Raw genomic sequence first — 26,931 nt, 5'->3', positions numbered from 1 at the left:
TGCTCCCTGCTTGAACACCACACGTTTCCTTATGGCAGGAGAGCTCGCTGAGGATGCTGTGTGCAAACAGCTCAGCATCCTGGGGTCTCTCTGTGAGGGCTGGAGTTCATACTGTGCTTGAGCTACGGGCTGGCAGAGCTGTGCCATCAAACAGGCTGCTAAACAATGCTGAGTTCAACCAGAAAGTTCTTCCATCTGCCATCCTGAATTGCTTCGTAATGCACAGTGCTTCTCTTTATAAGAGGCTTATTTTTAAATATAAAAGCTGAAGGAGTGGAGGGAGAGGCTGAGAGTCTGAATACATTTGCTAAAACATGGCTTGGAGTTTCTAGGACTCATTATTTCAGAGAAGTAACTGCCCTTTCTAAGGGTTATCTGTTATTTCAGAAATGTCTTCGCTTTCTCAGTAAAAAATTAAATTACTGAAGCCAATGTTGTCTTCAGATATTATTTTCAACAAGTATTCAACACTGAATTACCCCTATAGAGAGATTGCAGGTTGATAAAGGGATAAGGTTAGCCTCTCATGTTTTGGGGTTGGTCTGTAGGTTTTTTGGGGTAAATTTCAAGCAGTTGAGAAACTTCAGTGATCTGTTTCCAAGTACAATCCCCTCACACTGGAGGAGGATGTTTTGTTCTTTCAATGTGCTTTTCCTAGCCTGAGGTGTGTTCTTTACAAGGCTGTGCTTCTCATTCAATAAGTCACATGTGGCAAAGACAAAGCTACTTTAGTTATGTTCGTTGATATATTTTCAGCTTTTGAACAGCAGTTTTTAACGTAGGGTTTTCCTGGATTTTACTGCTTCTTCTTGTGCATTGTGCAGCCCTAATAACATTCTAACTTCAACTTTTTTGTTTCATTTTTGCATCTTTTTAAAATCTTACACGAGGAAAAGCTTATAGAAGTATGAGTCCTGTAGTGTCTTCTAAGAAGATGCTGTCTCACAGCTGGAAAGGAGATTTAGCTTATGTGACAGACTTTCTCAGTGTCTCTTGCCATCCTTCTGTGTGGGAATTATTAAATTTAGAATAGTGCTGATGCTTTTAAATAAATGTTACAGAGAAGTTTCAGATTTCCAGTTGATCTTAGATGCTCTGTTGAATAGGAATATGGAAATATAATCTTGTAACTGGTTTTCCAGTTTATCAGTTTTCCTGTTCACAATCACTTTTTATTAAACACAGTCATTGCTCTACAGTTCTGCACTGGTGTGCATCTAAAAAAAAATGCAGCAGATAAATCTGGGGGATTCCCACTTAAAAAAATAGGTTTTGTGGCTTTTTGGAGGGAGAAGTATTTGAAGGGGAGGAGGAGGAGAAGTGAAGGATTTCTGTTCCTTATAACAAGGTGAAGAATTTTGTACTTCAGGGCATGACACTCAAACTGCTGTGTGTCCATGAGTTTCTTAAAAATAATATAGGGTTATGGATACACTATATACTTGAAAAATCAGGCTGTCTGAAAATGGAGTGTCCAGACATCAAGATATTTCTGATTACCAAAGTGTTTTCCTTCCTGACCTGCTGTTACCTTATAGGATTTTGGTTTTCTAAATAAAAATGAATATATAAAATTAGTTATATAAGGATCAGTGTTTGTAAGGTACTTGGATAGATGTGTACAAGTATGATATAAAAACTCAAGTCTTCTATTAATTCTGTATTCAGGAGTGAGAAAATGCACCACTAATGAGATCATGGGCTATATGCTGAATGGTGGAACTTGGAAGAAATTTTGGGCAGCTGCCTTACCATTATCTTTCCTGATTGTTGAATGGAACAGAAATCCCATGGAAAACAAGATTTGTGGTTGTAAAAAAAAAAATCTTTTCATATTGCCAAGTGAACTGAATAAAAATTGGCTCATGTTTAAGGTGTTGAACAGTTGAAAGCTTGATGTAGTACCAAAAGCTGTACCTAAAACCTTGTGACTTACAGGTTTTGTTTTGTTTCCTGAAGAATTCCAGGAATATCATTCACAACAGAGCAACAGTTGCTTAGGGGGATTGTGCACACACACACAAGCTTAACTGCTGAAGGTTGGAATATTACTGATACTCACAAGTGGTAAAGGTAGGAGTTACTATAGACTTACACACATCACTAGGATGATCAGAAAGAGTTTTTGTTAAGATGCCTTTTTTGTTTGTGTTTATTTACTCTGGTTTCTGGAAACATTCCTGTAGGGACTTTAAATTAAAGAGGAAAAGTGTGTTTGAGCTGCTGTTTTGCAGTAATCATAGAGGAAGGACTAAATATGTAGAGAGAGTCAAAACCATGGGCTTTTTTAAAACTGGGGAGGTTTTTTCTTCAGTCATAAAATGACAGACTTCTAGTCCTGACAGGTTCTTCCCCTTCAGACTGAGGGGACCCACATGCTTGTCCGTCCCCAAAAGGCTGCATGCAGGAACACAAGGCAGTATCCACTGGGGAGCAGTGTTCTAAGACCAACAGACTGGAAAGAACACTTGGTCTATCATGGAATAAATCACCAAAAAATCAGGTTTCCCCCCCTTCCTTAGTCATCTCAATTTATCATGTAAGGAGGCTTTTTTTTTTTCCCAGAGTATCTTAGAATACAAGGTAATCTGCCTCTGACAAGATGTATTTGGAATCCTTTTGAGAGGAGTCCCTGCTAGGCTGAGATCAGGAGCTGTGTGCAGCAGCAAGCTGATACACTCACTGGTGTGAGGAAAATAACAAACCCTACCCCAAACCTCTGCTCTGAGAGAGTCAGTGATGGAATAGATAAATCTTATTAACCTTTAGTCCCTTGCTAAAATTTGTGTCCTTATCACTCCTAAGTACTCCCCGAGGGCATCTATTGAGCTCTAGCTGCTGCACAAGGTATGTAAGGAGAAGTGCTCAGCTGTGGAACATGGGTATCTAGCATTGGATCACAGGAAGAAATGTACTTCTATTCATACTGAAAATTATTAACCAGGCTTCCATAAATATATCCTGGTCACTTCAAACCTGTACTGGTAAATGTGAAACTTGGCTTTACAAGTTTCACATTTACACGGGATGACTGCTGTGGGGTAGCAAGAGGCAGCACCAGTGGCAAGAGACACCACTTTTAGCAGCTCCTGACTGTGTCCTGACTGTCCTGGAGGTGTTCTTTCCAGGTGAGGACATGGGGCCACCACCCCTTCTGGGCTGGCAGACTTTGGTTGCCTTCCCTGTGCACACTGACTGTCTCAGAGAACTTGTTCTGTTCTGCAAGATTTTTCATAGATCTTCTACAGGAAGGGTGCATCCACTGTGTTTTCTGTCTCACACCCTGACTGATGAGTACTTTGACCCTCACATAATGATCAAATTTTGTATAATTTCAAGTGGCATAAACTGTCTGTATTGCAAATGTAATTAAAAAGATGAAACACTTATGCAGATAGCTGCAGTAAATCTTGGCCAAAAGGAAGCAGAAAGATGCTGCAGAAAGGTCAAGTTGTGATTAATATCCTATGAATGCAGCTCAGTGCAGTCTTTCTCCTGAATTATTTATCTTTTCCCATTTCACCTAAAAGCTGGTGTCCCAGTGTCATGTTGTCTGTGCCCAGCACCTGTTCTTCTGGAAATTTGGACAAGTAGCTCTAGGATGGGCAGACAGTCTGGAAGTTCACTTCTGGGTTCTTGAACTCTTTTGCTTCTGGTGCCACTGGAATTACACATCTAGCTGGAAAGAGAGAGATATGTATGGCATGTATGCTATGTAGTGAAGAAATATGATTAAAGGTGTGTCTGTGCTGGAGTAGGACTCTATTCTTGAGAGCTTCTGTATCTTCCTGCTGTTTGTACAGCACTACCATTATATTATGGAATTGCCTTGGCAGATCATAACCAGAAGGGTAAATGAGAAAGCTTGTGATCCTTTCTTGCAGTTATCAAAAACTATCATAGTATCATGTATATTAGATGCCATTTGTCTGAAAAATTCAGATTGCTGGCAAAGACTGGCCTCAGGTCTTGTAAGGTATTTCTGCAATGGACATCTGGCATCTCCTGCCATGCTCTATAAAATAATGTTTAGCAGTTGCACCCAGCTCCTTCTGGTTTGGAGCACTTCCCCCACAGGGATCCCTTGTGCAGCTTTGAACTTCACTCCTCTGGCCCTGTCCTTGGCTGCTGCTCAGTGACCACTGCTGGAGACTGCGCTGCTGAAGAGTTGTGGTTGTTTTTTGTGCAAAGTAGACAGAAGGCAGTCTGTTCAGCACTGTCAGCTTCAGCTGTGTGCCCTTGCCTCAGGAGATATCCATCTGAGGCACTGGATGGGCTGCACTGCAAGGGCAGAGCTTTAAAATGGCAATGAGAGCCATTCCAGATGCTCATCTGGTTTGAATAACAATATTTTCAGAGGAATCTGCCACTTCTCTTTGTCATACAGTGTGTGAAAAAGGATGCTGATCCTGTGCCTGCTGCTGGCAGACAGTCCATGTGGGCTTTTGCTGAAAGGGCTCCTTGGATTCATTGGGGTCCTAAGGAGATCCAGCTGCAGAGTTCAGCTCCTTTCTCAGTGATCTCACTCTGCACCTCAGCCATAAATACACATGGCTGCTCCCCACAGACCATCTCCTGTTACTTTGGGTTGTTCTGGATAGACATTGATACAAATCTCACCTTGGAAAGCAATAAGAAGGCTCCACATAGTCCACTGCCTCCTCTGCCCGGCTGGAAGGGATCCTCAGGGCTCTGACAGCTGATGCACAGCCCAGACTTCAGACAGACAGCAGTGCAACCTGTGAGAATACATTCTCTAACTAGGTGTTGGTGGGTTTTTTCCCCTGCCTGCCACAAGAATTTTGGAAAATTATATTCTTATATATGCAGACTTTCAAACCATGTTCATTCTGAGGCAGATACTCTGGAGGAACACATGGATGCATTTAATGGAAGATTTAACACACCTGTTAGCTTTATTTGCTGTTTGTAGAAAAAGCTTTGTAGCATTGTATTTATTGGAAAACAAAACAAGACAACACTCCAAGCTCATCCCACTCTCTGATTAAGCTGTTTATATCCTCTGGTAGGTTTCTGGATGAGTGTCCTTGTGGCCAGCCCGTTTTATGCTGGAAATGAGAAGTAGGACACATTTGCCCACATGTTTTGCATGCCTGAGTTTGAGGTAGTCATGCTTCATCCCCTTCACAGTCAGTGGAGAGAAATGGATGCTACCAGACAAGGGCTCCTCTGACCTTTTTTAAAATGTTCCCATCAAGATGAGGTGAGTCATGCCCTGGAAATGCCTGTTTCTCTCTGCTGCTTGTGGAGAGGGACTGGAATGATTAGGTCAGAAGAAATAACAGAAATTATAAAATAGTTGTGGTTTGAATTAGAAGGGACCTTTAAAGATTGCCCTAGTCCAAAGTCCACAAAAAATCCTGATCTCCACCTCTACCCTGTGCAGGTGAATCTCATAAAGACTTTTCATACCTCTGTAGAGAGAAGTCATAATGTATGATGTGATACCTTTGGCATGCATGAAGATCAAACTTATTTCTTTTCATTAAAATGTAAATCCTGTTGCTTTGTTAAATCAAATAGAAAATCATTATCAAGAATAGTGGACAATGAGTGTTACTGCTCCACAGTGTTGTGGCAGAGAGGAAAACAAGCTGAAATAATGGGGAAGGGTTCTCATCTCCTACAGACACACACCACATGCACCTGTCCTCGTTCAAAGCACTCACACAAGGTTTGTATTCCCTTCTCCCCAAGCCCACAAAGGATTTCACTGGCTTGGTGGGTGCCTTCCCAAATGAGTCCTTCTCTAGGTGTTACTTCCCTCTTCTCTGACTCTGCAGCAGTTCCTCAGCAGTCTTCCTGCAGCCCTTTTGCAGAGCTCAGAAAGAATCTCATTTTGGTTTGTTCATGAAGAAAGCAAAATCAATGAGAGATTTTTTTCAAGTGGACTAAACCTCAGATGAGTCATGAGTTTTTCTGCAAAATGAAATGTTTGATGAAGTGAAGGCACTTCCTTTGGAGTACTCTTAGTTCAGCAAATTAGTGAAAATATTTGAATTTGAAGATGCAAATACATTTCTATTGTGTTTGAAGAGTCCTCATCCATTTCTGTCCAACATATCTGCTGCTGGTTCTCTGGTGAGAAAATTCAGCTGGGGCAAAAAAAGCACTTTCTACTTCATCACAGATGAGGCTCCTGTAACAGTGCTGCAGTACAGACCACTGTCCCAGGGATCTCATAACGTGAGACAGTGGCTGCAGCCTCAAGTGCCAGTGGAGAAAGAGACCTTGAGGAGGATGAATGGAGGTTGTGACCAGATCTGACCAGGAATGGACATGAGAGGGGATTTTGGGTGTCTTGTGTGAGCTGCTCCATTCCTGTGTATCCTGGTGTCAGCTGCAACCATGTCATAACACAATGTGTATCAATTTAACTTCTAACCTTGTTGATATTGTAAAGAAACACTAGTGGTTAGAAAGAAGTATTAGGAATCTTGCTGGCATTGTACTTGCTTTCAATTTCTAAAAGAATTCAGGGCCAAGAAATGATTTCTTGCTCCCAAAACACCATGTCTATTCTAACGTGGGGAAAGGGTACTGCAAATTTTTAGAAGAATTGATAAACTTTCTTCAACTTTTCTTAGTCAAATTTCATAGTGGTGAGCCTTGGTTAGATTCATAATTTATGCAGTATTAAGCAAAATGTGTAAGGTTGATATTAGAATTTGTTTTATAACTGTGTAAAATCCATTCTATTCTAGACCTCAGTTTACTGCATTTCTTTCCATTTCATCACAGAAAGTGTAATGACGCAGGGATTAACTTAAGTATATTAAAGCAAAGTTCAGTGCTGAATGATTTGCTGCCTTCACACACACTGTGACTAAGACTGAGATGATTCAAGCCCTAACTCATATTTTTATGGCTGATTTAACATTGCACAGATGCTATTTGCTTAACAATAGCAGAAATAGTGTTCCTTCATTCATTCTTTGATTTGGCAAACTGATGCATTGACTTTTCTTTTCATTCTTGCCCTGGGAAGTATCTTCTTTTCTGGCTAAATACTCTGCCAGGAAGGTAAACCATATTTACCCAATGATGAGCAAAACAAAAGAAACATATTCCCACCCTATAATATCATTCTTCCTACTCCTTGCCTCCTGTTTGTAAATAAATTATCTTAAACATGACAGATTCCCCTGAATCCTCTCTTAACACAGAAAATATTCTTAGATATTTGTTTATTCTGAAGCATCTCTGAAGGAGTTAAATTCTTCTATTGTTTTGTAGGATCTCTTGGGAGCTTGGGCTTATGCTCACAAACAAACTGTCTGGTGTTCTCTCTACCTCTGGTCTGTTCTGCACTTGATCCCCTGCTGGAATGCCTGCTGTGCTTTTCCCAGTTTGGAAAATGAGCCAAGCTGCTTGGGGTGGCAGCCAGCAGTGTCTCTGTGGAGAGCTTTCTCTGGGCAGTGCTGTTCCCTGCTCCTGAGGGCTGGAACCTGACTGCACTGTTGCATGAGCCTAAATTTCTACAGAAAATGTAATTTATTTTTAAAATGCCTTTTTTTTGTGTTACTTAATACTTTTTATGAGGGCTGAAAAACAAACAGAGGGAGACCTGTAGAAGGAGCAGTGTTTAATGAATGCTCAGGCTGTCAGTGCTCAGCTTAGTCCTACTCTCTTATTTGTACAATCAGGCAAGTTAATTTACTGCTTTCTTACACAGCAAGGTCTGCTCTGTAGACTTAATGAGCTTTAAGATTATTGCTTTAGTCTTTAAACACTCATGATTTTGGTTTGAAATATTATTACAGTAATTGTAGAAATTAGCTATAGCTGGCAGGCGTTGACTGTGGTTGGAGAGTCCTGCGATCCTGTAGGAAGGTACACAGCAGCTCTGCCAGACAGCTGGAACTGTGCCCAGCCTAAAAAATGAACTGCTTCTGAGTCCACTGCCTTTGTTTGATTAACAAATCTGAGTTTTTCTAATTACTCTGAAGTCAAACACACTCATACTACACTAGTTAGAAAGCAGTAGACAGAAGGAATCATATTTTCAGCTTTTCTCTCTGCCTGCAATCACTCCAGTGCACTGACACCTATTTGTATGTGCTTTGAATGACTCTTCAAACAACGTTGCTGTCACTCATACATGATCCTTTCTTTATTGCAGTACATGACTTCCCAGTTCATAAATCTTCCAGCTCTTACATCTAAGGGTCTTTGAAATTCGTAACCAAAGAATCTGCTTACTATTTACATTGTAATACTGACCAGAGCTCTCACTCAGCCTAATCCACGTGCAATTAACCAAGATCACATTCAACAAGTGTGGTTGGTTTTCCTTCCTTGCCTCTTGACTTTGGTGTCTTGACTGGCTCTTTCTCACCTCACAAATTTGTTGATTTTGTGCAACAAGCATTTCCTGGTCCTTCAGGACCTGCTGACGCCTGGTTTGCTCACCTGGGCGTGTGCCCTCTGCAAACACACTGCTGGGAAGTGAAGCTGGTCTTTTTGCTCCTGTTCATGGCATTCTGCAAGCAGCATTCTGAAGGGAGAGCAGGAGGAGAGCCAAGCTGGATGCTACAGCTTCAGCATGGTAAGCTTTACATTTGTGCATTTTTACATCTTCCTGCTCTTTTATTAGAATTAATGTGGGAAGCCCTTCCCCTCCTTCCCCCATCATTGGCTGAAATATGGCTGTGGGCCTCAGAAAAAGAGAAAAATAGCTGTGGATGTGGACCATGCTTTGGTGGCTGCCTACTGATGCCATCTTAGTTTTGAATTTTACTTCAGACCCCCATGTGAATGAACTCAGTGTACAGAGAATTTGTGTTTTAGGCAGCACATATATGATATGTGTCTCTTTTCATGTGAGTGTTGAAGCTGTGTGCACTGGATTTAGATTCACCCTGCTGTGATCTACAGTGCCAGCACTGAGCTGGGAGGTGGAACCTGTGGCTTCCTGAAGCATAGGGAAGAGTCAGTAAAGCCATTAATCCTGTTCCTGCAGAGTTTCCAGCTAGGCTGCTGTACCTCATGCAGCTTTGGTTCAAGCAGTGATTGGTGCCTTTTCAGGAGATCATCTATCCCAGCTTCTCAGGTGGCAAAAGTCAATTACAGCCACCACACCATGCTGCATTTGGCTGCTCTTGTTAGGAATTTCCTTACCAGTATGAAAATACAGTTTATGCCTGTCCTAAATACACCCATGCTAGTAAATATACATAGTGCAAACAACATTTTTCTGCTGGCAAAGGATTTCCTGCCAGCAGTAGGTGGAAGCTCTGTCACTCAAGCAATGTGAGGCAATGCTGTGGTTCCTGTACCACTGCAGTCAGTGCATGTGGAAAATGTTGCCTCTGATGCTGAGTCACTAAATTGTTCCATGTCCTGCCTTCCAGCTAAGTAAACCTAATGGTTCAGCAGTGGGAGCAATTTCTTGCATCAGGCAATTTGATGACAGAGCCATTGAAGAAAAGAGGATAATTCCTCTCCCTTCATCTTGCTTCCTTTCAGCTTTGCCTCTAGAGAGCAGGATGCTTCTCCTCCTTCCCAGGAAGATGGGGGAGAGATGAAGAAAAAGGGTTTTGAAGTGCAGATGACTGTTGTCTTGCTGGGCTCGGGAGGATGCCCATGGCAGGAACATTCATGGTCACTGTGCCTGTGGTGACTGCAAACATCACTGACTGCAGTGGATTCACCACAATTCCTGTGGCTCTGGACTGATGTCCCTCCAGAAGGTTCAGTTTTGGGGTGCTGTAATTGTCACAAGCAGATGTGTGGCTAGAGTTAGCAAAAATAAATAGTGTGTTATTCCACACTGTCATGCTTTTCATTTGCTGCCTTTTTGTTTAGTTGTTGTTGTTTATTTTTAGGCAATCCTTAATTATTTTGTCTTGGGAGGGTGAGCAAGTGCTCTCTGGACAGACACAGTACCTGTGTGCAGTGGATGCAGTTATATTTTATATTAATAAGTGTGTGTTATTTCTAATGTATCCTCCCACAACAATAGCTTCAGGGAGTAAAATTCCATTCTAGAGACACATTTCTGTGGGGGTAAGAGAAGTGGCAAAAGCATGGGTGATAGTCTCACTGAGCATCTTTTCTACCCTTCCCATGAGGCAAGGGAAAACAACCACCTACTTGAGAAACTCTTTTACACACAGCCTTGGGATTATGTCACAGTGGAGCAGGAATGAATGAAGTGTCTCCTTCCTCTGCAAGTCTGGTATCAGATCATTCCTTTAATCTGGTTCAAGAAATTAATGTTCTGTCTACATACTGAATGTAGATTAGAACAAAACCCATCCTTTCAGGGGAAGTTTGCATTTTTCCCAGTGTCCTAACTCATGTTTTAGTGCTCCTCAAATGCTCTGTTATGTGAAATCTTCACTCACTTTAGGATGAAAACAACTACATTTCCTAATCAGCCCCAGGGCTGCTTAATAAAACATCAGAAGTCTGTTAAAAGGAGCATTATCACCTTTTAAAGGCTGTCTGGCTGGTTTTGTTTTTAAACCCTAGGTTGATTAATGATTCAGCTTTTGTCAGCTAATTTATTCTGGACCATTTAGAGAGAGAGCAAAAGTAGCATGGGAAAGGAGAAGATCAAATTTTCCTATTAAGTCTTAATTTGAAATACAGGCCTGGTCTCTAATATTGTGTTGTCTAAAGCAGGGAAGTCTTAAGTGGTAAGTCATTAAAAACAGCATCTCTTTACTCGTGAGTGTCCTTAACTACAGAGCAAATTTTGCTGCAGGTTGTGATGTCATTGCTCTCCTGTTTAACAACTGTGTGTGCCACAGAAATGCCCAGCACTGACCACAAAGGGCAGGGGGCCAAACCTGGTGTTTCCTTCTGTGAGGTGGGGGATGTTTTGGCACATCTTGTCCCAGCACAAGGCAGAGCAAGCAGCAGTCATTAGAGTTTCAACACAGAATCTGTCTAACTAGGCAGGACTGATGTAGGATGGAAGACCAAGGATTTTTTACTGTATCTGCTTCCTGAGGGGTAAAGATATCTGCAGTATCTTCAGTCCCAAAAGTTAACCTGGCAAGGGTAACATTGCCTAAGAATTATAAAAGAATTGGGAAAACCTGTTTTATGCAGAGTTAACTACTGCCACTACTTCAGCTAGCCTGGGGTACAGAATATCACCTAGGCAGAGATCATGAGTGTAACATGTTTAGAAGGAAGCCTGTCTGAGAAAAGAGGAGTTTCTCTTGAGATATTTCCTGAAGCTTCCTCAAAATGAGAGTATCTGGTTAGGAAATGGCATTTTTGAGTGGCAATTTCATAGTGCAGCAGATCTGGAAGTTGAGGTGAGTCTGGATCTTACTGTCAATTATCTGGTAGGTGCACATGTGTTGGACAGGTGGAGGACAGGAAAACTGGGCTGTTTCTCCATCAGGTCTGTTACTGCAGGCTGAGCACAAAACCTGCATTGCTGATGTGCTCAGTGTGCCAGAGCTGCTCCCCCACCAAAGCAATAAGGTAATTGGAGGATGCTGCTTTTTAAGACTCTCATTGGTGAGGTTTACATCTTGCTAATGCTGAATATGAGACCATTAAACAGGCAGCCATCCTGGTTCTGTAGGATTCTGCTGCTAACTGACAGTGTATTTTAATCTACATAAAACTGGTTGAACACATAGGCAGGTAAAATTGTATTTCCTGGTAGCTGCCAAATCCCTCAGTTAGGTGACAAGGACAGTTAAAATCCACAAGATTTTTGTCATAGACGGGACTGAAGGATAAATTCCAAGGAATGCTCAGTAAAAATAGTAAGAAAACCACACAAACCATTGTGAATAAAATTAAACTTCAGTTCATTTTAGTCATTCTACTAGAATAAAATCTACTACATACATATTTTTGTTAATGTGGGTAATATGAATTAATTTATGTATTTATTATGTACAGATATTATTAGTAGTAGTATGTACAGATATAATGTAATTGTCTGTCCATCTGGTAAACTTCATAATGCTCTGCATTATTCTCTGTGTTGCAAACACTGACATAGTTTCTGTTTGTCTTTACAAACAAGGATCTAATGATTTCTAGTCAAGATTTGCAAAGTTCACCATAATTCAGTTGCCAGCAAGAGATACCAGAATTTTGTTGAACAGACCACTGGTTTAGGATTTCGTCCCTGTAAGAAACTGAATGATCTTTCAGGTGAATTACATCTGGCACAGGAGTGTGTAGCATTCTTTGAGATTTTGTCTGACTTACCTGACAGTTTGTGGCCTCATCACTCTTACCAGCACTTAGTTCTGCTCTGGGCTCTGTGTATTTGATCCTCCAGGTGGCAAATGAAATAACTGGATTCCCATTTGTGGCTTTAAAAACTTTAGATGTCCTATGTACCTCCCTGCATTGGGAGAAAAATCTCCCAGGACATTCAAGGATCAGCAACACACTTAGTCAAAGGGAATGTTTGGGGCTTGTGTATGGTCTTGTAGGAGTACTAATCTCTTTAGAGTTAAAAGAAAAGCTGAGAAGAAATTACCAGATGTCAAGTTAACCTTATCAAGTAGTTCTTCTCTTCCCCTGAATTCCCAGTGCCAGGACATCTCACAAGGTAGAGTGTTCTTGGCAGCCTGCTTGCACTGTGGTTGTGCAAGAAGCCCTGGTTACCTGTAGTACATCACCAACCCAATAATGCTACTGTCAGAGACAATTTTTAACAAATTAAAAATTTTTTTGTCCTGAATTTCTGATTGTTTCACTCAATCTTTCCCCTTTACCTCTTGGCTTTCCATTTCCACTAAAACCTGGTCCTTTTTTCCCCAGTTAAAAATAATAAATGCTCACGAGAGTAATGCTTCATGTCACCCATGCTACCCCTGCAAGGAAAATCAGCAAACAGAATTTCAGGCCACCTTGACCAGAGATGCAATGACTCAGTGAGATTTGTGCTGATGCCCCATGCTCCCCAGTCTGCTGCTGTTAGGATCTGGTTGGGTTAAAGGTACTGCTTTCACCAGGCATTTTTCTAGGCAGTTCAAGGAAGAACCTGACCTCATTAATAACAAAGAACACATCTTGGATTTCTTCCTTTTGTTTACAAGTAATTTGGTCTTTTGGTATGAATAGAAATATATTTTTCAAGAACTGAAGAGCAAACTTAATGGTCCAGCACTGGGTTGTTTTTGGGTTGTTTTTTTTTGGTGGGGGGCGGGGGTTGAAGTGTGATGTTTTTTCCTATTAAAATAAATGCAGAGAATCAAAGTATTGTTTTTTCTACCTGTGTTTTTATTACTAAGTGGTTGTATGTCTAAGGCAGCAATCTAACCAAAAATAGTTGTCTATGGTTTGCTGTTTTCCCAATTTTCAGCAATAAGATACTTATAACTCCTGACTTGTATTTCTGCTTTGCATTGACTTGTTGTGTGTTTCAATTTGTGTATCACCTTCCTGTCCCATTTTCTCACTTGATGAAAGTGACCTGATAGTTGGATCTGTACTGCAGAAACAATGAGATTTTTTTCTCTTTTCTTAGGAAAAAATACCAAACTCTTTATTTTTATGTGTATAAGTAGCCCTTGAGATAACCTGGTAAGTCTGTAGGCTGTTCCTCAGTGGCTTCCAAACCATTATTAGATTTAGCTTTTGTCAAATCTGATGGTAATTTGACTTTAGACTCTGATGGTAATTTCAAAAGTCACCCAGACATGTTTGTTTTGACTTTCAGGTAGTTTGATATAAATATACCCAGTGATTTTGTGGCTCCAAACTACAGTTATTCAGGAAACTGATTCTGCACCTGTGGATGCAATCTGGAGGCTTGCAGTGAGCATTGGCCAGGACCCAAGGACACTCAATAACCAGGAAAATGACTGCCTTTCCCAAGGAAGAAGCAAAGGAGAAACCTTCATTTCTTGTATAGCTGGGAGGAAAAGCAATACAATCTTGACAGCCAGTTAATTTAAAAAAAGCATTTTTCAAAATACCTCTTGACTGTGTGGATCTTGTAACTCTGACACAAACGTGCCTTTGGACTTGTGCAAATAAATAATTCAAGTATTGATTGGGCAAAGTGGTCATTGATAGAGTGACTGAAGGATCATGACGAAGCACCTGGAAATCATCAATTTGTCATTTTTGCTGGAGCACGAAAGGGAAACAATATTGGGAGTATTGAAGAGAGATGAGTACTTGAAAAAAGTTGAAGATAAAAGAATAAGGTAACCCTTTTTTTTATTGCTTATAATTATATGGTTGGTAGCTATTTTTGTGGTACTTAGCAAAAGTTTCTATATGTCTCACATGAGGATGGATGCTGAGAGATGACACAGTTAATTGTAAGTTCAAGTAAATTGTGTTAAAAAGAAAATTGCTTGCTAATATGGTTCTCAGCAAACAAAAAACATGTCCATTGCTTAAAGAGAAAAGTATAAGAAAGATAGCAAGTGCAAAAACACTCAGCAGTGTGTGTTAAATTTCAGATTCTGTAGATTTAGTCTGGTTTGGCTGAATTTCCCCCTGTAAATGGAAAGCTTTAGTAAGGCACTTGAACTCTCCTCCTCTGAGAGGAGCTGCACACAGCTCCTGCCTTCAGAGCTGACTGAGGGAGAGAAGTTTGGAAAGATGTCAGAGGGACAGAAAGCTGGCACCTGCCTCTGTTCAGGACTTCTACAGCATGGGACAAATGCAGGATGGTGTCCTTCCTTCTGTTGTGGTGCTTACAGAACAGGGAGGAGGGACACCTCATTTTGCAAGTGACTTGGATTTACTAATAAATAAAATTTAAAATCCCAGGTATTTATCTCGGAAGTCACTGATGGGAGAAGTGCTCATGTTATTAGTAGAGTCCATGTGCTTTTTTCTACTCAGAGAAGTAAAAATCAAAGTTCAGAGGACAATGTGAGGAGGCAGGCTGAGTCAGCAGTTTTAGAAGGCTCAGTTTGAGTTAGTTCAGCTAAGCACCAGTTCTGGAAAGGTCCCTATGCTTTTCAAAGATAGTTTTTCTGCTTCATTTCACTTCTCCCCACTGCTCTTGTGAAGTTTCACACAGTGTTGGTTCTGAGAAAGAGGCTTGGTGTGGATGGATGCAGCACTGGGGGCTGGCGAGGCTGCTGAATATAACGAATGTCAGAGGGAAAATTTCCTGCCCTTGCTGGTTTCTGCCCATGAATGCCAAGGCCAGGCTACATTGCTCTTCCCTTTGACTTTCTACAAGCATTTTAGACATTGCATCAGCACCTGCTGAAGCTTCTACTGTGTAAAACAAATTATCTGTAGATTTATGCAGAGTTAGCCACAGGCTTTGAAAGCTGAAGCCAGTCTAAGTGCAATGCCCCTGTTGGTGTGCAGCCCACTCACCTGGGGAGCACAGTGGCTCACCTAAAAGGAGAGGGTGAAAACTGGCTGCTTCTGCTGCTGCCAGACTGGAAGGAAAGGTGTTTCTTTAAGGTGGTGTGGGAAAATTAATCATTTTGTCTCCTTAATGGTTTGTGAGATGAAGAAGAAAACAGATGGAGCACTGTTTGTTCCAGGCATTCTGCTCTATTTAGTAATAAAATAAAAATTTCAAATAAAGTATTTTGGTTTCCTGAGGTGGTGGCCTTGGAAATGTGTGATGTGCCAATAATCATCTGTCAAAGCATCAGTATGGAGTGCATCAGATCCCCAGATTCCTAAAGCCCCTGAAAGCTTTTTTCTACTATTGCCATTTCCCAGTCTCGAATGGAAATTTGAAACTCCTGAGGTTTTGTTGGTTTTTTTTGTCTCATTTGGTTAGGTTGGGGTTTCTTTTGTTCCTGTTTTCTTTTTTTAAAATATGATGGCTTAACTCCCCAGATTTTCTCCTTTTTATGGCATTACTGGAATTCACTCTGCCAAATCTGCTAAGTCTGGGAACTTTTAGCACCCCTGGAGGGTACAGGTCAGCACAGTCCAGTGAAGTTGCAATGGTATTGGCTTATTTGGTAAAAATGGAAGAAGCACCCTAAGAAAATACTCAAAATGAAGTTAATCTGAAATATAATGCTAATAAGAATAATTAATGATGTAATGTGGTGCTTATGCGTACTTCTAGAACCTGTGTACGAACCAATTGGCTTCATATTTATTGTCATGAGACCTTACTTTGCATGGTAACAGTGGAATGTGGTCTATAAAAGATTTCCAGAATATAAAAACTATAAAGAATTTGATGGTTAACTGCTTCCTAGGAGACTTTTTAATTTTTCTTTCTTAGTACAACTTGGCAAGGATCTATAATCATGGTTTATAAGCACACTTCAGAGGAACATTTGTTGTCTTTAAAATTCCATTTGGTACAATCTGTTATATACTTTAGTGAAGTACTTTGCAAAAGAGCAAGTCCCTTTTTATTTGTTGTCGAGGCATTTTCCACTCTGGGAAGATGCTTACTTGTACATTGTATTGAAGAATTCTTATTTTCCTGTTCCATTCTTTCTGAGTCTGTCTTGATAATTGTTTTTTTCTCTTCCTATTAGTTTTCAAATGCCTTTGTAACTTAAAAAGACCTTTCTATTCATTATGAAAGCAATGGGTAAATGTGGGAGGATGTTCTAATAATGAAATTGTTAAGGGTTGTTTTTACTATCTCTTGTGCTTGTATTTTGGAGTGCAGGTGGCTCTTCTTATATTTTTTTTGATGCACAATTATTTCACCCACATGAGAGAGAAACACAGAAGTCATCAAGTTCTTTTTCTGAGGTCTAGTTTTGATAATACAGATAATCAATCTCCTTAATAAAGATTATGATTTATGTTCTTAATTCTAAGTGTGCACCTTGCATGAGATGGATAAAACTGGAAGTTTTATTTGAATATTGATTTGAAACTGCTAATAGATTACTTGTAGAAATAACCTACAGTGTTCTAAACATTGCTTTATGATGTGTTTCTTTTTGTCAGTTGAATTACCATCATGTTTTTTTCAATTGCTAAGATTATTTGAGTAAAATCATCCATTCTTACCTTAACTATTTTGTTAGGGTGTAAAATGCAAAGTTCCTTTCCATTCTTTATGGAGCACAGCTATGAATGCCATGCTTTTAGAGGAGATAGAGTAATAATTGCTGTGCTGAGAAAGCAAAGAAGGAACTTCCCAGTTTTGTCCAAGAAAAAGGCTTTAATGGGTTGTTGCTTGAACCTCTCTGTTGGCATTTCTGTTGCCAGACGTTGAGTAAGAATAGCCCCAGATCTGTATTGACAAGGAAAGTCAGCATTCCTGTCTTTTCATCTGACTAAAATGGCATCTTCTCATCAGTCCAAAGGGATCCATGGGAACAATTTAGGGTACTAACCTCATTATAATATAGGAGAAATTTTTAGCGTGGATATCACCATGTGGTAGCTGCAGGCAAGTACTTTAGGAAAGCAGAAGTTTGAGGACTGGGAATGGGAAGTGAGTTATCTGCTGAGTATCCATTTGGACTTGTTTATAAGCACAAAAAGGTTGCAGGATAACATATGTAATATGGTGCATGGTCTGTGTTTCTGTAAATATATAAATATAAATATATATAAAGGAGAGAGCCCTTGTGGTAAAGAACATTGGCCATCTGCACCTGGAAGTTGCAGAGTTCCTGTCTGGCAGCTCAGACATTTGTGAGGTGTATTTAACACAGTTTAAGACATTGCTATTTTTTGAATCAAAGACTTTTCCATCAAGGGTAGTTACTACTGCCAGTACACTTAGGGTAGAGGTGCCTGTTTTGCTGTCCTGTGTTCTTTGAGAACCACAATCCTGCAGTGATGAAAGAATTTCTCATGGTGACTAATCTCCATATGCTGGGTGCCATCAGTTTTATTGAGGACTAGCAAGAAACCAACAGTGTTTTGTCTCTTTTTTTCTCAATCTTAGTAACCATTTTTATTTGAGAGGATGAGTGAGTTATCCAGAAAAAGTTTCATCTATGGAAGTTTGTCATCATTATGATATCCAGTATAATTTCAGTTCCCATGCCTCCTTTCCTTCTTTCCACTGGGCTCTGTTCTGCCATTCCTTATGCCAGATCTCTTTTTCTTTGCAAATTTATTCTTTGTTTCCTTATCAAATTGATTTTATATTGATTTATATTTTATACATTGATGTTGTCATCAATGTTCTTCCATACTTGGGTGTTCTTAACACAGTTTTTATCCCACTGACCTGCTACATAAACAAAATGTGAAAACCTGTGCTTATTAAATAAGAAATACTCCAGGTATTCATATTTTACAATCCAAGGAGATCTCAATGGAAGTTGGTAATAGCCCAGTTCTTTTTGTGAACTCTCAGTAATATTTGCAGTCATTTTCTGCATACTGTGCCAGACAGTGAAGGGAATTTGGCTGAGTTTGGAGAAGGTACTTAGAATCAGTCTGGAATGAAAACTGCCTTTCCTCTTCATACTCAAGTATGTGGATGCAGCTCCTGCACAGAGAAGTTCTCTAGTATCTAAGTTAGCAGCTGCACAGATTCAGAACCAGGATGTTTCCATTCATCTGTGCAAAAGCAATTAATTTTTTTTTTTTTTCCTGACAAACTCCTTCATTATAATTGAGGAGGGAGAGGGTTGCCCTTTTTATTTTTAATTAAATTTTTTCTGACTTTTTGAACTCAGGAAATTTAGAATGGCAAAATAAAATTAGGTATACTTGGATTATGCTGCTCTGCATCTTCAGAGGAAAAAGGAAAATGGGGAGAAAGAAGACCCAGGAGAAATTTGAAAATCAAACTCAGGAATGATGTATGTTATTACATCTAGCAGTTTGAGTGGCTTTTTTAATGGAGAGGAGATGAGGTAGAAAAAAATTCAAAGTACAACACTTTCTAAAATCCTACTGAAATAGAAAAAAACCCATCCAAACCAGTCAGTTTGGTATTAAAAGTTACCTAACTTAAGTGGATATAGTGCTTACAGAGTTAAAGGAAATTATGGCATTCATTTAAGCGAATAACTTGGGCAAAGAATGTCTTGCCTCTTGCAGCAGTATAGCTATTTTACTTTTGAGGGATAAATATTCTCAAGAGTAAAGCTTATTTTTAATAAAAAATAGATCTGTTAAGGCTTCTCATTGCTTCCTCTTTGCAGTATTATAGAGATTTGAGAATATTTCATCTCTTGAGGCTGCATTTGTAAAGGAACAAGGACCTTTGCCTCATCGATTTTGGCATCTGTAGGGAAGGACCTGATTTCTTTAGGGGTTCCTGTGCCTCAGGTGGGCAACTGTGCCAGGAGCTATGAATTCTGGAGCTGGTTTATTTGGTTGGGTTTTTTGTTTTATTTCCTGCTGTATTTTACATGGGCCTTTTAGGCCACCTTTGGAAAGGCTCAGGTTAAGACATGCCAGTGTTACCTGGAATAATGGTTGCAACAGAACTCATCTCCAATGTGCTTAACATATTTTCTCAGACAGTAGAAAGATCTTAATATAAATTCATAGTCTGGAAAAATGGCTCATATTCTGTTATATTTGGCAGAATCAAATTTATTTTTAACAGCTATCTTCCATCAAACAGCCATTGTAATGAAAGGTTTAGAAACTTCAATGAATGATAGGATTCTTCTTCTCCAGAAGCCTATTAAATTGGCTTCTGCTGAGTTTTATTTTCCCTTTCATATTACTAGGAGAAGATTGATAAAGATTAATTCTTGTTTAATATTTGTGATTAAAAATACCTAACTCAGTCTTTAAACGTATACCTTTAAAATTATGGAGCGTACAAATGTTAGACTGGCACCAGGAAATTTGGTGTTTGTAATTCAGCTGGTTCCTGCCCTGGGAAAGAAATGTAGTGGTAAATCCACGCAGCTACAGGCTGCTCTTGTTTTCCCTTTTCAGTGCAGTGTCAGCACTGCAGCTCAGCTGTGCTGGCTTAGGGACTGTGGTGATGATGGATTTTTTCAGATGACTCACCCACCTCCTCCTGCTCTTCCTGCCCCTTCAGACAGTTCATTTTTTATTTTCTTAAGACATGAATATATTTGTTGTTGTCAATCAGGAGTTCAGCTCAATAAATTATAATCTGAAATGGAAGTTCATATCAGTTGTATCTGTCTATGCACTCTTTGCTTGCTTTTTAATTTTTCTTTCTTATGTGTTTGAGTGGAGAAACTCTGGGTTGATTTATTTTCTCTCAGTTCCCTGAACGTCATCAAAGTCAATTTATATTCAAAAATAAGAATACACTTCTCAGAATTTACACTGTTAGCAGATCAGCTATCCCCTGATAAGAATTTTAGATTGTGTTACACATAAACAGTAGGAAATACTGTTGTGATCACACTACTGAATAGTAGGAATAATGTCTTTTTAATGTCACAAGCACATTGATAATTTTTCCAACATGTTGACCTCTAAGCAAATTTCTAAAAGAAAAAAAGCTGTTTATTGTTTTGGGCCTATAGACATTTCCTAATTTTAAACTGGAACTATTTAAAGCATATTTTGTGCCCAATAATACTTTAAACTAAGCACCAAAGGGCCTGAAAGTTGCAGTGGGGAGGGAGAAGGCTGGAGTGGAAGGAGTTCAGTGGAGGCTCTGTTTCACCACCAGACACCTGGATGTGGTGCACAGGACACAGTGATTATTGAGAAAAAGATGGCAACTGTCAATAACTGCATGTCAAGTTCCTGAAATGCAATGGGTCATGATAAATTTAAGTTTTTTCAGTAAAAATAAGCCACTGGAAATAAATCCTTTATGAAAAATAAACCATTGCTAGTGCATTAGTATTCTAACCCTTTTGAGATTTGAGGATTAATAATATTCATCCTCTCAGTTGCTCTGACACCTGGTAAGGGTTAGGTGCCTGGTTTGCATGCAGACACTCAAGTGCCAAATGAAACTGGAACTGAATTATTTGTGCCTCTTTAGTTCTTGGGTACGTGATCGACCAAACTTTTGCAAACCTGAATAAAAACTAAAAATGCAGTTGTCTCTCAAAAACTCTCTGTTAAGCATTCACTGGTGGTTCTGCTGTATAAAAAGTCACAGGTTTGGTGGGAGACCACAAAAAAATGGAATAGAGAGAGAATGACCAGTGATCAAGTAGAGAACTGGTGGTCAAGTTTGGCAAACAGATTAGGTGAGATTAGCAGGAGAACATTGTGGCTGAGAAAATGGGGGCTACAGGAAGGCAAGGAAAGGTGTGGGCCTGCTGCAACAGAGGACCTAGTGACAAAGCATGTGGGAAAGGCCAGTGTGCACAACCCTGGCCTCAGTCCTTACAGGCTTGCCAGGTCTTTGGGAATTCCAGCTCCTGAGGTCATTGCAAAAGTCCAGGGCAAGGTGAATTTGAACGTGGAAAGTGCTGCAGTACCTCTCACTGTGTGAAAGCACAATCAATCTTAACAAATCAATCTTAACAAATTTCTCTAAGGTCAGCTGGTACTCCAAGCGACCAGGTAGCACAGCACTTTATCTCTGACAACTTCACATTGCTGGAGGGGTGACAGTAAATCATTAAACATTTGTGAATATTGTTTGATGTTTAGTCAGATATGTTTATACGTATAAACTTGGTATAAATTCGGTGGAAATTAGATGTCTTCAAAAGCACCTAAAGGTGTATTTGTTATTCAAGGGGAGAGATGTGGTGTCTTTTGGAAATGGTGTGGTCAGGAGCATTCTGGTGGTGGTGGATTGCCTTTAGTTCTCAGTCCAGTAGAAGCAGATGAGTTCTTTTTTGGTGTTTGAAGGCAGACTTGCTTGGAAGATGGTTCCAAGGATGGGAATGGCAAAAATAAAGATTACCCCCCTTCTCTGTGCACAGTGGCAATACACCCAGCACCACTGGCAGTTTTCACAGCATAAGTCACCTGTTTGCACTTGGAGCTGACTCACAGAAAGAAAAGAACACGTGCCTGCAACCAAAAGCATCTCTGCAGGAAGTGGGGAGATGTAAGATGCAATCAATAAAATACAAGAACAGTTAAGAAAGTACCAAGAAGGCATGTGAAGCCTGGGCAGACTTTTGAAGGCTCAGGCATGAAAGGCTGTTTGGATTGCATGTGGGAGAAGGGTCTAAAGCTGGATGAAAAACACACTTTTGGATAGAGGCCAGCAGAGGAAAACCCTTGACTGGGATTTGCAGTTGTTGCCTGGAGGGATTGGACGTGCCCTTTCTGTAAAGCTGTCAGAGGCTGAGCATCAGGTCAGGTGGCTGCAGAGCAGCTGCTGTTCATGGGATCCCAGTGGGAAGCAAAATGCTAGCCAACCTTTTAGCAAGGCAGTGTTATCCACAAATAACCTAATTCTGTCAGAGCTGTCTCCCTGGTGGCCCAAGCAATGTTCCTGGCCTGCTTTACTAGGCTGCAACCTGCAATCTTTTATTGGTCTTATCTTCCATGTGGTTTTCTTCTGACACATTTTTACTGATCTTTAGGTGCAGGTTTTTAAATCCCCCCTCAAGCATCTATGAGATCATACAGAGACAGTGATTTCAGTGAGCTGGATTCCTTCATGACTGAGAGACTTTGGGAGCCTGATGATGGGCATGAAAGTCAGCATAGGGAAGGGTGGGGAAATGGGGACACAGCAACACCCAGGCATGTAAAATGGAAAGAATTTAGCAGTCACTGAGCTTAGTTACATCTCAGGGTTATTTCCCTGTTAAGGACCTGACCCATAGGCTGTTGAAACTTCAGACTTCAAAATTAAATCTTAAACATGAATATTTTATTCTGTAGAGTCAGAACTGGTAGGACTGGTAGGATCTACAAGACATACTATTTAAACTGGCATTCTCCTTTTATACTTTGATTGTGGCATCATAATCAAAATATAAAAAGCATAACACCACTTCTATTTAGATCTTTTGGTTTGGGCTCTTTTAAGGCTTTGAATAACTGGTGCAGTATTGTATATGTACTCCTAGTTAACTCTGCACTGGTATATTATTAAATGCACACTAATTGCAGAAAATGTTTCCTCTTTTCCCTCTGTGCATGCACTGGATAGTCTCAGTTCTGAGCTGCTGTCAACCTGGGCTCAGCATGACTTGAATTATTGATAAGGGGCAAGCAAAGATGGTTTATCAGTTGTCCAGCTATCTGCAGTTACTTATGGTCCTCTACCAGATTTTCCTCTTGACTGCATGTCTGATAGCTGGAGGATAGATTTGTTCTGTGTCATGTGTGTGTCAAGAAAAACAGCAAATACAACCAAAAAACTTGCACTTACTCACGTCTTGTATTTTTAACACAAAACCTTAATCTGTTAATAAGTTCTAGCAGATCAATTAGCTGAATCTCCAAATTATAAGATTTTATTTTTTTACTTCTAGGAAATTGAAGAATGAGCTTCTGGAAGTGAAAAGGAAAGGCAGAAACCGCCACTCTCAGCAGGAAAACAGCAGGGTCTGTGCTCGCTGCCAGAAAAGCCTGGGCTTCATCTTTGACAGGGGAGAGCTGTGCCAGAGCTGCAAACTCCGAGTCTGCAGCACGTGCCGTGTGGTGGGAGCTGATGGGCACTGGAAGTGCTCGGTGTGCGCCAAGATCGCGTAAGTTGGGTGCTTTTTATAACCACTGGTGCTACCATCATACATCCCCTCAGCACAGAGGAACATGCACAGGCAGCACACAAGGGGAGAGCCTTCTCTGGGGGTTTTATTTGCTGTGCTATCTCTTTCCCCAGTTCCAGGCCAGTTACAACTAGCTTGTTTCCCAAAGACTTGGAAGAATAATTCACTTGATTACTTTCATAATATGGGATTTTTTTAGCTAGACTTGATAAGATAACCATGAAGGAAAGGAGAAATGTGTTGGGCAACAAAACTCAGTTATGTATCCTGATGTAAGGATGATGTACGGGTAGAGACGTGATAAAAAAAAGAATTGGAGAATTTTAAAAGAATTTTTAAAACAGACTTTCAAACTAATGAGATGAGAAAGGGAAGACTTTCTGTAAATTGTTTCAGGAAGTGAACCCAGATCACTAGTTCTGTCAAGAGTTTGGCTACCTAGACAGTTAGTGAAAAGTTAACACAGCAGAGCATGGAGTTTAGGGCTTGTGTCTTCTAATTTTCTAATTTAGCTTTAGAAAGTTGCATCCATTTTTAAGTAGATGCCTTAACCTCCTCTGCATCCAGTGGGGCACATCCAAAGGACAGTGTCTCACCCTCTAAGATGAAAATTCTTTAAGTGTTTGATTTGTGAAATGGTTTTAAATTGGTAGGGGCCTGGCTGAGCTCCTTGTATTTTGCCTCAGGCAGCTCCTGAGATGATGTCAGTGCTGTGCCTTTCAGAAGTGATGGGGTGCAGGTGAGGTGACAGCATGGAGAACAGGAAACACAGTGCTACTCTTTAAAAATGAGGAAAAGAACAAGGGATTTGTTGACCCTGCCACACTACCTCTAATTTCTCTAAAAACACTGAAAATAATGGTAGCTGTGTTGTTTGAAAGCTGAGACAAGGTGACAGGATGGTAAGTAAGAGGTGGGTCAAGAACAAATAATGTCAAAACCAATTTAATTTCCACCTTTGATAGGTGACAGAGGAGGATCTGTTGCTGTCTCATAACTTGGCTAAAATTAACCTTTTGATACTCTTTCTTGTTCCTTTCTAATAGTCTCACATTAGGGTAGCTGTGCCCTGGAATAAATTCTGCCAGTGTGATTGCAGACCTGCCTGGAAAACGGTAAAACTGTTCTCAGCATGGTTATTGATATTTCACTGTCAAAAAAACCTCAAGAAAACAAAGCCCAAAAAGCCCCCAAAAATGCACCACACATATAAACCAAAACTTTTAAAACCCCAGTGATATAGAGCAGAATATTTCCTGGCTTGTTACTGTTAAAGATTTTAGTTAAGGACCTTCATGCAGTAGATGAATTTTCCAGTTACACCTGCAGGAGACATAAAACAGAGAGGTGCTCCAGGCATGCTGAAGGACAGGATTGGGTTTCAAAGTGATGCTTAGAATTTCGAGAAGTGGTTTGAAGGTAAGGGAAGTGATGGCTCCCTATGGGCATGTGGAAGTACTACATTTGGGAAAAAATGCAGCTGCAGAAACATAAAATGAGGATAAAAACAGCTTCTGCAGCTGTTCCTTAGGAAAGGATCTGGGTATTGTACTGGATAAGAGCTGAACATGAATCAACAGAATTTTCCACTGCAGAAAAATTGAGCATCACACAATGATGTACAAGCCAAACTATGGCCTGTAAAACACATGATAAAATTCTATTTTATGTGGAGTACCTGCCCATTTCTGTGTATCAGAATTCATATTGGCACCTGGAGAAAGTACAGCAGAAAATAGTGCAATTTAGAACACACGAGGTCCAGAGCAATAAAAGGAGTTACTAATGCTCAGCCTAGGCAAGAGAAGACTGAAAATACCTGAGTTTTAAATCTACAGAAAGTGGCTTACAGGCTGTTCTATGACCCCTCTTTGGGTAAGAAAAGTAATGTGATACTTAAATAGCAGTGAAAGGATGTAATTTAGGTGGTATGAACATTGGCATAACTTGGAAGGGTTGCAGAAGGTTGTTTTACAACAGGTTGGATAAACCTCTCTTGGGGATGATGACATCAGTAAAGATGGTCCTGTTCTGGGGCTGAGAGATGAGTGAGGCAACTTCTCCAAACAGATGTGACCTCTCCCCTCCTGATTGTGCTGCATTTCTCTGTGCCAAGCAGTGGTCTCAGCAATCACCTTGACAATTAATTCTGGTTGAAGTCTGCCTCTAGGTTGTTACAAACCATGGTGTAATTTGTTTGCAAAGTGCTAAACTTTCCAAGTGCTAGTTTCTGTCCAGGTTGAGTATCTTTATTAGATTGAAAGCTCTCTCCCCTTTCTTTTTGCTCATGTGAAGTGTTTCTGCAAGACTTCATGACAGTTAATGATGTGTAAAATGTCTTTTGTTGCTGGGAGTACACAGAGAGATTATCTTCTGTGTGGGCAGTATGGAGATGGAAGTTTGGGAAAGGCATTTCAGTTACATCATTTTACATAGTTCTCATTTAAATCATTTCAGTTCTGTTTTTCTACCAAGTAAGAAATGCTGGGGAAACCAGGATTTTTAGTCTTTTTTAATCACAGTTGATGGAGGGGCTGATTAAGTTAATAGGGCCTTTGACAAGATGAAAAGGCAGAAGGAAAGGAAAAGAAAATAATCCAGTGTTAAGAGACTTTTATGCTTTACAAGCAGCAAACAAAAGGCAGGAAGAGGAGAAAAATATTTTAGATCTGTAGCACTGACCTGCAGACAGTGTTTGTGTCTGTCAAGTTAGACTGGTTTACCATGCTTTCCAAAGAGTCTTGGAAAACTTTTATATTTTTCCCTGTCCTTTGTCCCTCTTTTAGCAGCCTTTGATTATGTTTATACCTGCATAGACTCTGGTCCCTGCTGAGCTGTTCCATTAGCAGAACCAGGTTAATCTCTTGTTGTGATGTGTCTGTTGTCATATAGACTGTGAGACCCTTAAAAATCAGGGAGAGGTGTTTATGCCTTTGTGAACCCTTAACAGTTTTGGTGCTGTACTCGCTCATGGCTGAGCTCCCCAAAATGTGCTCCAGAGTGACTTTTAAGTGCTATTTAAGGTGATAGTTATAGCAGTAGCTTGTACAAGCCCCCTTCCTTAGTCATGAATTACACCTGCAGGAATATGTCCAGAAGTGTTTCAGAACTCTTGGAAATCCCAATTAGTACATTTGGTGTCAGAGAAGAAGGTCTGGTACTGGCTGGGGAATGTGCTCATTCAAAGAGACAACTACTGCACAAATTACTGCAGAAATACCTGAATTACACAGGTATTACAAAGTGGTTGCAGAAACAAATAACTTGTGTCAGTAAAAAGGACAAAGGTAATATCAGCCAATATCTGCCTGTTGCTTCTTTTAATACAGTTTGACATTTCTCTCCTTATGAGGTTTTTGAGTCCTGCCTGTCCAGTCCTAACACTGGAGTTTGGGATGCTTTCAGTACAGTGAAAGGGCATTTTGTCAAATGGCCTAGGGTCAAATATTGTTGCTTTAAGAGTTAT

The 26,931-nt window shown here is 40.2% G+C and overlaps 1 protein-coding gene and 1 long non-coding RNA gene across 3 annotated transcripts in view; one reads left to right on the top strand and one right to left on the bottom strand.

Annotated features, from left to right (window-relative positions):
- Positions 1 to 1,033: 1,033 nt before the first annotated feature.
- On the bottom strand, positions 1,034 to 4,861 carry LOC147653934 (uncharacterized). The gene is made up of 2 exons (XR_015284083.1): positions 4,621 to 4,861; positions 1,034 to 3,679 (listed from the first exon to the last, which is right to left on the bottom strand). It is a non-coding gene; the product is annotated as an uncharacterized LOC147653934 (long non-coding RNA).
- A 3,282-nt stretch (positions 4,862 to 8,143) lies between these two features.
- Positions 8,144 to 26,931, top strand: part of SYTL5 (synaptotagmin like 5) — a 59,487-nt gene continuing 40,699 nt past the window's right edge. For both annotated transcript variants that reach the window (XM_023923515.2, XM_086879757.1), the window contains exons 1-3: positions 8,144 to 8,569; positions 13,673 to 14,165; positions 23,229 to 23,444. In XM_023923515.2, coding sequence (XP_023779283.2) covers positions 14,047 to 14,165; positions 23,229 to 23,444 — 335 coding nt within the window. In that variant the 5' untranslated portion in view covers positions 8,144 to 8,569; positions 13,673 to 14,046. The remainder of the gene's footprint in view (positions 8,570 to 13,672; positions 14,166 to 23,228; positions 23,445 to 26,931) is intronic.

This window comes from Cyanistes caeruleus, chromosome 3, assembly GCF_971803275.1.
Source record: "Cyanistes caeruleus chromosome 3, bCyaCae1.hap1.1, whole genome shotgun sequence".
In the NCBI taxonomy this organism is placed as follows: domain Eukaryota; kingdom Metazoa; phylum Chordata; class Aves; order Passeriformes; family Paridae; genus Cyanistes; species Cyanistes caeruleus.
Note: the sequence above shows the minus strand (reverse complement) of the source record. Positions and strands in the feature narration are given on the sequence as shown.